The sequence below is a fragment of the Phoca vitulina genome, unplaced genomic scaffold (genome assembly GCF_004348235.1).
Source record: "Phoca vitulina isolate PV1807 unplaced genomic scaffold, GSC_HSeal_1.0 scaffold6, whole genome shotgun sequence".
Taxonomy (NCBI): Eukaryota; Metazoa; Chordata; class Mammalia; order Carnivora; family Phocidae; genus Phoca; species Phoca vitulina.
Window position 1 is genome coordinate 53443928 of NW_022589709.1, and position 12491 is coordinate 53456418.

General features: G+C 39.0%; 1 protein-coding gene across 14 annotated transcripts in view; it reads right to left on the bottom strand.

Moving 5' to 3' along the window:
• ARHGEF28 (Rho guanine nucleotide exchange factor 28) overlaps positions 1-12491 on the bottom strand; it is a 307933-nt gene that overhangs the window by 115412 nt on the left and 180030 nt on the right. The window contains exon 1 of one of the 14 annotated variants that reach the window (XM_032404217.1): positions 1645-1955. The exons of the other annotated variants lie outside the window; for them this stretch is intronic. Within the exon in view, the coding sequence (XP_032260108.1) occupies positions 1645-1729 (85 nt within the window). The 5' untranslated portion in view covers positions 1730-1955. Of the gene's footprint in view, positions 1-1644; positions 1956-12491 lie in introns of those variants that run through there. 14 annotated transcript variants of the gene reach the window in all.

The following is a 12491-nucleotide window of genomic DNA, read 5'->3' on the forward strand; positions in this document are numbered from 1 at the left end:
TTCTGTATGTGTCTGAGCATGCTTTTACATGCATATGCTTGAGCTATCTCTTACATAAAGTTTTTCCTCCTGAACCATTTAATGGTAAGCTGCATTTATCATGGCCCCTTCCCCCAAAGAAGAAATTAAGTTTAAAACACAACAACAGAAGGATGGCTGGGTGGCTCAGTCAGTTAAGCGTCTGCCTTCGGCTCAGACTGTGATCCCAGGGTCCTGGGATCTAGTCCAGCATCGGGCTCCCTGCTCATGGGGAGTCTGCTTCTCCCTCTCCTCCCAGTTCGTGCTCTCTCTTTGCTATCTCACTCTCTCTAAAATAAATAAATAAAATCTTTAAAAAAATACACACACACAACAGAAAAGTGGAATGTTGTACAACATTTTTAAGTCCCCAGTAATAGAATTTCAAGGATGGCAGCTGAGCAGCATAGGGAATTTGTTCAGGTTGAGGCTTTCTACCAGCACTGGATGTGTAACCAATCTTATTCCTGGGGGTGGCCTTGATTCTAGCCAAAGAGCAAACACACACATGCAAACACACACACACACACACCTCTATTTTATTTTAGAAGGAAAAAAGGTCCTTGAGGCAAACCAGGTATGTTGACAACTGCCAGCCTCCATTTTTCTCATCAAAAAGCAGGGGGTAATTCAATAGGTCATTCTGTTCTGGCGAATAGAGAATTCTGCTCCGTAAGGATAAAGCTAGAGACAGCTCACTTTCAGAAACATCCCTTCTGCCTTGAAGCTCATGAAAAGGTTCCTTTCTCCTTGAATTAAAAACATAACCACATACTCCCCACACATGATAAGGGACAGATGGGTCACTAACTTTCTTGTTTTGGTAAACTTCAGAAGGCAACAATGGCCACCTGCTGAGGCCAGCTGAGGAGGGGGCAGTGGAGACTGAGGACACCTCCCCTGTACCCTAACACCAACTCGTCCCTTGATTTCCCTGGACGTCAAGAATGACTTGCAAGGGGGAATGAGTGGCATAACACACTGCATTATTAATCATGCTACAAATAAATGACTTTTTCTTTTGGCAGTAAAGTGTTCTGCCTACTTGGTAATTACTAATAAACTTTTTAATATATAACTAGATCCCCTGGAGATACACAGGCTTTCTTGTTTAAATTACTTTCTTAAAATCCCTTCCTTGGAGCAACTATAAAATCAATAGTCTAAAATGGAACATTATTCTTCGGTAAAGAATTAAAAAAAAAAAAAAACACCTGCTTGAAAACACAAAAGCAGCAGAGACAGGTTATCGAATATGTACATAGTTCTTTAAGTCAACAGGACTCTCTATTGTCAAGGTAACTCCAAGGCAACTCTGATCAAGTGAATCTGCAACATTTCCCTTGTACTGAACTCCCCCCCCCCCCCTTTTTTTTAAAGAAAACTGCACATGTACAATATAGCACAAAGGCAGAGTCAAAGTGAAAGGAACCGAAGAACAAGTAAACCTACTTGTCCGAAGCCTCTCTGGAAAGAATTTTTAGAGTGAGAGTTTTATATAAACATGTGTAAACTTGCACTTCATCAGAAAACAGTCTGGCAAAGCAACAAGGAAAAGAAAGGTAAGAAAACAAAGCTCCCTGGCTTGGCTTGGAGGGAAATAAAATAAAAGATTCCAGGATCTACCTTGCTTGGATGCCCTCCGTCGAATCTTCATTTTGGGGAAGGAAGGCCATGAGTAGTTAAAAGGGGAGTCCGAGTCAGAATCCATCTTTTTGTTTTGCTTCAATCAACAGATTCAACATGAGAGACTCAGGAAGAACTCGGGCGTCCCCAGCCAGGAGGCAAGTCTCCTGAGTCTCCCCGGGTGATGTCAAAGGAAGGAATGGGGCTGGGTGAAAAGCTCCCGCACACGGGGAGGGAGAGGCCATAAATGTTTTGCTTCCTTCAGGCGTCCAGGCATGTAGACGGAGAAGGAGGCTGTAAATATTAAAGCCAAACTAGGGAAGTGAAAAGAGGAGAGAGAGAGAGAGAGAGAGAGAGAGAGAGAGAGAGAGGCAGCTGAGAGTTGCACTGGTAGATCACAGTCCAGTTATTCAAAAGGTCACTGAGAGCATATGAATCATTAACTCCCCTCTTCTCGTGGCTGGAAATGGAAATGAAGAAGGAAGGTAACTGTGAGCTCAAAGAGAGCTGCCTGGGGTTCAAGAAAAGCCTCCAAATGCAGGTACATATTTTGTTCTGGAGCTAGAGGATCACTCTCAGAAAAGCCACCCTGCACAGTGACATCAAGGCTGAAGTTCCCAAGTGTGGACAGCCAGAAAGCTCAGGACACTGGCAAGTAAAAGCCAGCATACGCAGGGCAGGGAGTTTTCCAGAGCAATCCATTTTTATACCACTGACAGTATCGGCAGCTTTTCGGATTCTAGGGTCAAAACAGCTCTTATAATTCCTTTAACAATCTAGTCTCGCCATCCTTTTAAAGCTAAAGTAGTTGGAAGCTTTAAGTGTTAGAGATAATTGTGCTCATTAAATACATGAAAAGTCATCTACTCCTGTTCAGCACAATTGGGGCATTTTGCTTCAACTGTCACTAAGTTTGGCTGCCAATCATAAGGATTTGGGCACCCTCAGAGCTTGGCTCTAAACCTGCAGTCCCTCTCAACAGAGCTAGTGACTAAGTTACCACAAACCAAGAATCCTTACTTGGTCTCCAGTCCCCGTAAGCAACCCTCTGGTAATTAGCATTCAGTAGAAGCCATGACCACCTCCCCCTGACCAGGGACACTATTACTTCCCTGCTCTCCATGGGCACAAAGATACACGTGCCCCACAGAAGCTCAAGCACAGCAGCCAAGATCTGGGGCAGAAGAAAGCACACCCCAAGTCTCAGAGGGGAGTCTCTTCTAAGCATTTACTTAGTACTATCGATAGCAGGAAACGGTGTGTTTTCTTTTGTGAGGTCATCAGACACCCAAATAAATGAAGACTGTGGAAACAATACGGTCTGTATGACTCTGCAGATCTGAAGCACAGCAATGTGCCTTAATTAACATTCCTCTTTACTCCAGGGGCGCCTGGGTGGCTCAGTCGGTTAAGCGACTGTCTTCGGCTCAGGCTGTGATCTCCGGGTCCTGGGATCTTCCGGCTCTCTGCTCAGTGGGGAGTCTGCTTCTCCCTCTCCGTCTGCCCCTCCTCCCACTCGTGCTCGCTCACTCTCTCTCAAATAAATATTTTTTTAAAGATTTTATTTATATATTTGACAGAGAAAGAGAGCACAAGCAGGGGGAGTGGCAGGCAGAGGGAGAAGCAGGCTCCCGCTGAGCAGAGAGCCTGACGCGGGGCTCCATCCCAGGACCCTGGGATCCTGACCTGAGCCGAAGGCAGATGCTTAACTGACTGAGCCATCCAGGTGCCCCTCAAATAAATAAATCTTAAAAAAAAAAATTCATCTTTACTCCAAGTATTTCCCAAACTGTTGGCTTTATCATGCCATGCTGTGTCAGAAAAGAGATGTGTAACCTGCTCCCTAATAGCTAACCCTGTCTGATTGGATGGGGAGTGGGTGAGAGGTCCAGATAGAACTGGAGCAAGGGGAGAAACCACTTAATTACAAATGCAAATCAAAATTAGAATTACATGAATCACTCCTATGTTTTTATATGGTTTGCTACATAAATATAACATACAAATAACAAAATGCAACTAGGAGACCATTGTAAGCACTACAACTAAGTCAAAATAAACATTAGTATATGTTCTACTTTGTGGCCTTTTATCTGAAAAATAATTACGTATTTTTCTTAATCAGATGCAATTTTAAGAATAAATTATTCTCAATCCTTACATCAGGTAAGAGAGTTTAAGTGCACATGGATCTTTCATAAGAAAATAAAGTCTTGAAGATGAGTGTTTCCATTCATTATCAGTTTTACAGCTTAAGAAAGTGCCAGGGACACTGTAGGCATGTGATTAATGAATGAACAATTTACACTTACTACTCTTTACCTATGGATGGAAAAGCTTTACATGTCATCTGTAAATGTTATTTAACATCCTGATTGAAAATATGTATTTCAAAAAAAATTTTTTAACTCAAGTATAGGTGATACACAATGTTATATTAGGTTCGGGTGTACAGAGTGATTCAACAACTCTGCATGTTATGCTCAGTAGAGCTACCATCTGTCACTATACAATGTTATTACAGTACCACTGACTATATTCCCTATGCTACAGAAAATATGTAGCTTTGCAAGAGTTCCTGCAGCTTTGTGTCAAGTGTTTAAAAATATATTTGTATTTTATTCATCACAATAGTAACTTTATTTGAAAAAATATAAGAGGACTTGTGAGTCAACAAAGCCCACTGTCCTCCAAGGCTCCAGGAAATACTTGGGGTGTACATAGATCCATGGACCCTCGGCTGCCTCAGAGAGGTCTGTAGACTAAAGAAAGGGAACCTCCACCTGTTTAGACAGTCATCCAATTAAAATGTAAGTGTCGGATCAGGAGATAGTATTATCTTTCTCATTTTTCGTGTATGTTGAAGTTTTAGAGCCATTTAACCAGGATAAATCCCAGGTCAACAAACTACTAGAGCTATTCCTCTCTTGACCATGAGTGATACATGAGAAGAAAGTCAGGACAATCCCAAGATTTCACATTTGTGAAAAAAATCTTTGTAAAACACATTTCTGGTAGTTGGGGTGCCAAGGAGATTCATCTTTATCTAGTTCTCCCCAAATCACAGGCCTTATTGACCAATTATCTATCAATTGATTATTGACATGAAAATTATTCTGACAACAAAAAAGAACTACCGAAAAAATACATGTGAGAAGCTCAACAAGATTTTCTATTCTTATTTGCTTTATTTACTGACGTATTTTAAAAATGAAATGATTGCCACTGACAGCTATACAGCATTCAGTTAACACATAAAGTGAAGTAGAAAATATTGTTTGCACACCTCTATTTTTAGGACAGCTCATTTTATTGCTCACCAAAGACTTTCCCCAAATGTGGGTCATTTATCTTCCTTGTTTTCTAGAGTAATTCACTTTTTTCCCCCATTATACCAGTATGATTGCATTTAAATTAATTCAAGATGTTATTTACATCTCATTCATATTCAATGGATTAATTTCTTTGCTTTCCCTGGCTGATTCCAACTGCAGTTGGCAGAATTCAAGGACATATTCCCAAGGCCACTTTCTCATCAGGATATTCTACAACTATTACAATGCAAGACTGTGAATGATTTCATCAGCCTTACTGTGCCTCCTTTAATTAGAGAATCCTTAGAAAATTACCTCCAGGGGCGCCTGGGTGGCTCAGTCATTAAGCGTCTGCCTTTGGCTCAGGTCATGATCCCAGGGTCCTGGGCTTGAGCCCCACGTCAGGCTCCCTGCTTAGCGGGAAGCCTGTTTTTCCCTCTCCCACTCCCCCTGCTTGTGTTCCCTCTCTCGCTGTGTCTCTCTCTGTCAAATAAATAAAATCTTTAAAAAAAAAAAAAAGAAAAAGAAAAGAAAATTACCTCCTTAAGGCTACAATCATCCAGGGCAGACGCTGTTGCCTTGAAGCTTCAGCTGTGGGGAAGACCCACGTGGAAGGGAAGCTGCCCTTGATTCTCCTCATGTCATGACAACACATCACCCACTTTTCAACCTTGGTGAAATTAATCTTTCTTAGAAGGGTATTTATATTTTGATTTGAATTACAGTATTTATAGTTTTCTTATCCTCCAGTGAGACCCAAAATGCCTTGAGTGCAAGAACTGTGTCATACTCATATTTTTAAGGAGCCATAAGGTAAAAAGGAAAATTGTGGGGTTTTGGAGTCATATATATCTGGGCTTGGAGAGTGGTTCTGTCACTCAATTACTTAGTGTCACTCATACTTTCTGATCCTCAGTTGTCTCATATAAATGGGGTCATAACATCCATACTACAAAGAGTTATAAGGATCAAATGAGGTCATAAAGGTAAAGAACTTAATGTAAGTTTTCTTTTTTTTAATTTAATTTTATTATGTTGTTAGTCACCATACAATACATCATTAGTTTTTTTAAGACATCATTAGTTTTTAACGTAAGTTTTCATTAAGTTTTAGCTTAACTATTAAATAAAGACAAAGTTTCCCTTTCATTGTATTCTCTTGTACATTACAGACACTGACGTAACCCTAGCTTTACCTCAGGAGTAATGGCTTGATTTTCTGAACTGAGACATGCAAATGTGCAAAGAAGTTCCAAGACAATCATACTAAGACTGAAAGAGGAGGAGGATTTGTTTTGTTTCTCTGTTCTATTGTTTAAAAACCAGAGTCCACGGATTTTAACACTGCTAGACACCATTCTCGGAAAAAGTCACTAAAAAACACAGGCAAGAGGAGACAAGACCCCTAAACACCAGGACAAGCCTATCCTGGCTCACTTCAGCCTGCACAGTGGCAACATAATGTAGCCTTAGGTGAAACTCAGAGATAGTCAGAATCTTCCTCAAAATCCCTTAGGAGGCCCCATGTCATCTCCTGGAGTTCAAAACAAGCAGTTCTTCTTTGTTGGAGAACATTGTGACTTCGGTTATGCACCAAGCGAAATGCTTGGCTCTGAATGAGAGACCATGCTATACAGAAAATAAGGATTTTTTAAAGCATAGCTCATATCCATGTGCTAAAGATGCGCTCATCCTGAGAAGCACAGTGGGAACAGCACCTTCACATCTCCGCTGTCACACTCAGAGCCATGGCGTCGTGAGTACAGTCATCCCAAGGTTTGAATGATTAATTTTCTCCCGACTTCCCCCATTCTCTTTTTGAAACAGAGCCCATGAAATTGATCTCACATAAAACAGACATAACTCGGGAACACGGGACAACCACTGTTGTCATGCACTGGACTTTTAGAGTGCCACCATTTCCTAATGCCACCTTACTTTAAACGTAAGAATACTTTTTGTTTCTTATCTACCTTTATTACCTTGGTTTATTTGAATAAAAAGCCTGCATGCACTTTCAGAGATTTTTATATCCCCCTACTACCTAAGGGGAAAAACTGGATATAGCCTAAACGTCCATCAAGATATTACTTGTATTATGACATATCCACGTGGAGTGTAAGAAGAAAATATCCAAAACACTAAGAACAGGAAAGTAAATTTCCAAACAAAGCAACATATTCAAGAATTACATTGTCAAGGTTTCCACCAGCAGTTACAATAGCTACAAGTATCAGTTTCTATTCAGATGATACTCTTAAGAAAAAAAAATAAAGACTTCCTGGATCTCTGTTTTAAACCTTGAAATCCTTGGCATAACCTCAAAGAAAAGAAGTAGAACAAACTGGCTCGATGTTTCTGAACAATGAATTAGGAGGAATTTTGACTCTGTCAGAGAGAGGCAGCTTTGAATCCTGAATGTGAAGGGTCCTAGAAGTGGGAGAAGAAAGGAGATGAGCCAGGAAGGTGAAAAGAGCAAGGGTGGAGGGACAGTCACATGTCTTGTCATAGCCTCGGGAGAAAGAGATTCCTCTTGGCAGGAAGAGCCACAGCAATTAGGGAGAGCAACATCTACCTTTTAGGTTTTTTCTGCTAATGTTCCAATTCCCATTTTCCCAAACCTTTCCAAAAACGTCTCTTACGTGCCACAAACTTATTTACAAACTTTTTTTTTTTTTAATCAATTTGAACATTCAAAGTTCAACTTACTGTTCTATGGGCTTGTATATGGTCATTCACATGCATATAAGTGAACTAGGAGATATAAAATGAGCAAAAAACTTAGTCTTAATGTAAACTCAAATCTATCAATTCCACAGTTCTGAAGCTAAATAAAGGATGGCTGATCTTGAATATGCTACTAGAGTATTGTTACTTCTAGTCCCGCTCAACAAACAGAGTAAGGAAATACCTCCAAGTGTGCCCTGACCTATTCATATACATTTATCTATAAACATTTCTACATGCAACCATGCGTATCTATGTTAATAATCATGCGTGCATACTAATGTGGCCAACTCCAATTCATCAGCACACAGATCATTCTAGCCTCCTCCCCTTGGTTATCTACCAACTCCCAACCACTCCAACATAACAATAATGTCTATAGTCCATTTGCTTAATTGTTCATTTCCAGCGCACTGTTACAGTGGTATAAAAACTGATAACCTGTATCCCTGTGAGAAACAACTTTATCACCTAGAAGACAGTGCTTATGTACAGTTTATTTTGCCTTTATTCTTATAGACTCTACTCATTTCCAAAGTTACTGAGGTCTGAAAACTACTCATCTCTTACAATAAGGAATCTCATACATTTTTAGTAGTTAAATTGTTTTGTCACATTCTGCTTCCATCAAAGGATCCTCCAACTTCATTTTTTTTATTTGCACACATTGAAGTTTACTTCTGTGCCATAAAGTTCCCTGAGTTTTGACAAACGCAGTGCCATGTATCCACCATTATAGTATCATAAAGAAAACTTCCACCCCTCTAAAAAAAAAAACTAACAGCAAAAAAATCCCACAATGAGGGGAATGTGTAGAAATGACAAGGAAGCCAACTAGAAGAATCCCCCATTGTGAAAGCTAGACCACTTCTCAACAACAAATAAAGCAGTACTAAATTATGATGCAGTGTCAAATACCCATGAATGCATACTGACATAAATGATTAAATAAATAGATGGGGAAGTATAAGTCTCCCATGTAGAAGAATTCCCAGTTATTTATTTGCCCACAAGGAAGTATATAGAGGACACCCCACCCCTGAAGTACGGGCTGCACATCTTTCCAAAGAGTATGCAAAGAGTAGTGGGAAGAGTAACTTCACAGTGAAGAAACATGACAAACCCTACGCTGCCACATAATCAAGGTCATCATTAACAGTTTTAAGTAATGTTGATAGCATATACCATTGATGTGATGAAAATGGCATTTCACCTCTGTGGTCTTCCTCCCAAAACCCATAACCTCAACATAATGATGGCAAAAACATCAGAAAAATACCTATTGAGGGACATTCTACAAAATATCTGACCAGTAGTCCTAAAACTGTCAAGATAATTAAAAACACGCAAAGTCTGAGAAATTCTCACTGCCAAGAGGAGCCTAAGGAAACATGATAACTAAATATAATATGGTATCCTGGAGAGGATCCTGGGACACAAAATGGAAATTAGATAAATCGAAGGAAATCTAAATAAAGTATGGACTTCAGTCAATAATAAGGTATCAATATTGGTTAACTCATTTGAACAAATGCACCATAGTATTTGTTAATAGGGGAAGAGGGACATGTGGGAACTCTCTGTAACTATCTTTACAATTTTTCTACAAATCTGAAATCTGTTCTAAAAATAAAATTTAAAAAAATTTTAAAGGATGAGGCAAAAAGTACAGAATCTATGTTCACTCGATGGATGTTTGTGGAATTCATGCTAAAAGACTGCATCACTTAATCATATATGCAGAATTCAAGTCATGCATAAAAGTCCACTTTCTTTTGCCTAAAGTATTATGTGAAGTAACTGCGTAGCTCTGACAAAGCTAAGTAGACATTAAAAGATGATATGCTGAAACTAATTTTATTTTTTCATAAACAAATAGTGTCTCTTTGGAGTTAATAGGTGCCCAAGAGGCAACCCCAGTGAGAGGCTCCCATGTGCACCTGAGGGTAGGTGCATCTACCCAGTTAGATCACAGAAATCTTATTGGCAGACAAATCTCAAGAGCATGGATGAAACCCAGCTAGCTTACTCAAAGTCTTCTACTTAAGTTCTGGATAACTTCAACTTTACTCTGTGATTTTTTTTGTTATTTTAATTATTATAAAGAACCACATTTACTACTAGATCTCCTGTTCAATTTGCAATGGTACCACTTCTCTATACTTTAGCTCATACACATCCTTCCACAGAATCTCACACTATTTAGAATAAATTCTATTGGCTTTCTTGCTCATGCCTGAAGTAAGGGGCCATATTTCATAACAATGTCTTCTCAATTAGCCACTCTAAAAGTTAAACCAACTTGTCCAAATAAATTGTAAGCTTTCATGCCAGGGAATACAAGCGTTAACTGCCCTGAAGTCCCTTCCAAGGGATTAACCACTGGTACTCAAAAAAGAGCAAGCCTAAACTCACATAAGCACACTACACACTGCAATGAAGCCCAGAGCCCAGGGATTCCTCTGGGAGAGCAATTCCTTTATTAAATGTCTGGACACATTGGTATACTCAAGGATTTCAGCACAAGAAAAGGGGAAGAAATCTGTGGCTGGAATTTTAACTTTCCATGTAAAAATTTTAAATATTTCCAGAACATATTTCCTATTTTTCATTTGTTTCATGTTTTATAAATTAGTAGTTTCCTTAATATTTTATTTTTGTTTGAATTTTATAATCTAATCATTTGACTTAAACATCAAAATAGAATCTTTAGGGATGGAGCCTGTGTGATTTACTCATTCACTAAGCTATGTTTATTTGGAGTTGAGGATCTTATTTTGCAGAATGAAAATTTAGAATTCATATATAATGAGGAAATGATGGTCTCTTTAAAAAACAGTGTTGGGAAAACTGGACAGCCACACGCAAAGAATGAAACTGGACCACTTTCTTTCACCATACACAAAAATAAACTCAAAGTGGGTTAAAGACCTAATTATGAGACCTGAAGCCACAAAAATCCTGAAAAGAGCACAGGCAGTAATCTCTCTGACATCAGCCAGGCAACATTTTTCTAGGTATGTCTCCTGAGGCAAGGGAAATAAAAGCAAACTACTGGGACTACATCAAAACAAAAAATTTCTGCACAGTGAAGGAAACCTCAACAAAACTAAAAGGCAACTTATGGAATTAGAGAAGATATTTGCAAATGACATATCCAATAGTTAGTTAACCTAAAAAATATAAAGAATGGATACAACTTAATACCCAAAAAACAAATAACCCAATTAAAAAATGAGCAGAAGACATGAACAGACATTTCTCCAAAGAAGACATATGACCAACAGACACATGAAAAGATGGTCAATATCACTCATCATCAGGGAAATGCAAATCAAAACCACAGTGAGTTATGACCTCACACCCATCAGAATGGCTAAAATCAAAAACACAAGAAACAACAAATGTTTGCAAGGTTGTGGAGAAAAAGGAACCCTTGTTCACTGCTGGTGGAAATGCAACCTGGTGCAGCCGCTCTGGAAAAGTATGCCTGTTCCTCAAAAAATTAAAAACCAAACTACACTACAACTGAGCAATCACACTGGTATTTAACCCCAAAATACAAAAACCCTAATTCAAAGGGATACACACACCCTGATGTTTATAGTAGCATTATCTACACAGCCAAAGTATGGAAGCAGCCCAAATGTCTATCGATTGATGAACGGATCAAGAAGATGTGGTATGTATATACAATGGAATATTATCCAGCCATAAAAAGGAATGAGATCTTGCCATTTGCAACAACATGGATGGAGCTAAAGAGTATAATGCTAAACAAAATAAGTCAGAGAAAGACAAATACCATATAATCTCACTCATATGTGGAATCTAAGAAACAAAAGAAACAAGCAAAAAACAAAACAAACAAACAAAGGAAAAAAGAGAAAGAGAGAAACCAAGAAACAGACTCTTAACTATAGAGAACTGTTGGTTACCAGAGGGGAGGTTGGTGGAGGAATGGGTGAAATAGGGGATGGGGATTGAAGAGTACACTTATCATGATGAAAAAATAAAATGAAAAAAAAAAAAGAAAATTTAAAATTCAGAGAAAAAACTGCCCTTTTTCCCCTCCCTCAGTTACCATTTCAGAAATTAAGTTGGTTTGTTGAATGAAAACAAAAGGCAGTTTGGCTTGTACCATGGGTACAAGGCATCCTTGTAAAGCCCTTATGATATTAGTGTAAACCCAATTCGCTTCCTCTCCATCTGTGTACCTGGAAATGTACAGGTACATTTATGTCATTAAATGACTCTGAAAGCAAGTGACAATCACTGGATTTTCTCTTAGTTTTTTTCCAAAGTTTTTACATTTCCCACATATCTATGAGGATATTGATGATGATACTCATTCAAAGTCTGCAAACCCAATACAAATTGGCTTCCATTCCATTGCTTTTGCCATCTATTGCAATACAAGTAGAACCACATTTCCACAACTCTAAAAAGATGGAAACCCCAGGAAGGGGTGATTTCAGCAAGGCAGAGCTCCCTCAAGGAAGTACGTCATGGTTCTCAACCTTGGGCCACACTGAGAATCACCTGGGGAACTTTAAGAACTCTAAGTGCGGGCTTCACTCCAGACCAGTTAAATCAGATTTCTCTGGGAATGGACACAGGTTTCAGTATTGTTAAAGCTCCAAGGGTAATCCCAATGTGCAGGCTGAGTTTAGAACCACAGATTGAGTGCCTATGCAACTCTTAACCTTAACTCACTTTTATTTTGCATTTTTTACATTTGTGAGCTAATAATAGGCAAAGCATAAGACTCATGGTTTCATCAGACAGTAGATTTGGGAATTCCAG